Raw genomic sequence first — 718 nt, forward strand, 5'->3', positions numbered from 1 at the left:
AGGGGCTCGCCTGGACCCACAGCAGCCCCCCCTGCCTGAAACACCCCGCGCAGCGGGCGAGGACGTCTCGCTGCCCAGGCAGTGCGAGGCCCCTGCCCCGCAGACCTCCGCTGGACAGTATTTCACCACCCTGCATACCTCGCTCTGCGACCTTATTTCGTGCTCGGTGTCCAGGTCCTCCCCGGAGCTCCTGCAGGAGTGGTTGAAGAAGGCAAAGCCGGCAGAGGAGCTTGGGGAGATGCCCAAATCCCCTCTTAAGCCCAAGAATGGCTCCAAGATCCCCGAACCTCAGCAGACCACGGAGCTTGGGGAGATGCCCAAATCCCCTCCTAAGCCCAAGAATGGCTCCAAGATCCCCGAACCTCAGAAGCCCACCAAGGGCAAGGAGATCTGGCTGGCTTTCCAGGATGTGGCCACTCTCCTCACCAACCTGCTGTCTCAGCTGGAGACCTTCATGTTCGCTCGCAAGTGTCCTTTCCCTCACGTAGTCCGGGCAGGGGCCATCTTCATCCCCATCCATGTGGTGAAGGAGAAGCTCTTCCCCAAGCTCCCCGGGGCCTCCGTTGACCAAGTGCTGCAGGAGCACAAGGTGGAACTTCGCCCCACCACCCTCTCCGAAGAGAGGCACTTGAGGGAACTGGAGCTGAAGAGCTGCACCTCACGCATGCTGAAGCTCCTGGCGCTCAAACAGCTCCCCGACATCTATCCGGACCTGCTG

The 718-nt window shown here is 61.6% G+C and overlaps 1 protein-coding gene across 1 annotated transcript in view; it reads left to right on the forward strand.

The window, feature by feature from the left end:
* Positions 1 to 718, forward strand: part of LOC104510809 (chromosome unknown open reading frame, human C15orf39) — a gene marked incomplete at its 5' end in the record, with an annotated part of 12,519 nt that overhangs the window by 1,408 nt on the left and 10,393 nt on the right. Inside the window, 2 exons of the mRNA XM_010153172.1 lie at positions 3 to 220; positions 296 to 714. Of these exons, the coding sequence (XP_010151474.1) occupies positions 3 to 220; positions 296 to 714 (637 nt within the window). The remainder of the gene's footprint in view (positions 1 to 2; positions 221 to 295; positions 715 to 718) is intronic.

Source organism: Eurypyga helias, unplaced genomic scaffold (genome assembly GCF_000690775.1).
Source record: "Eurypyga helias isolate BGI_N326 unplaced genomic scaffold, ASM69077v1 scaffold20446, whole genome shotgun sequence".
NCBI lineage: Eukaryota > Metazoa > Chordata > Aves > Eurypygiformes > Eurypygidae > Eurypyga > Eurypyga helias.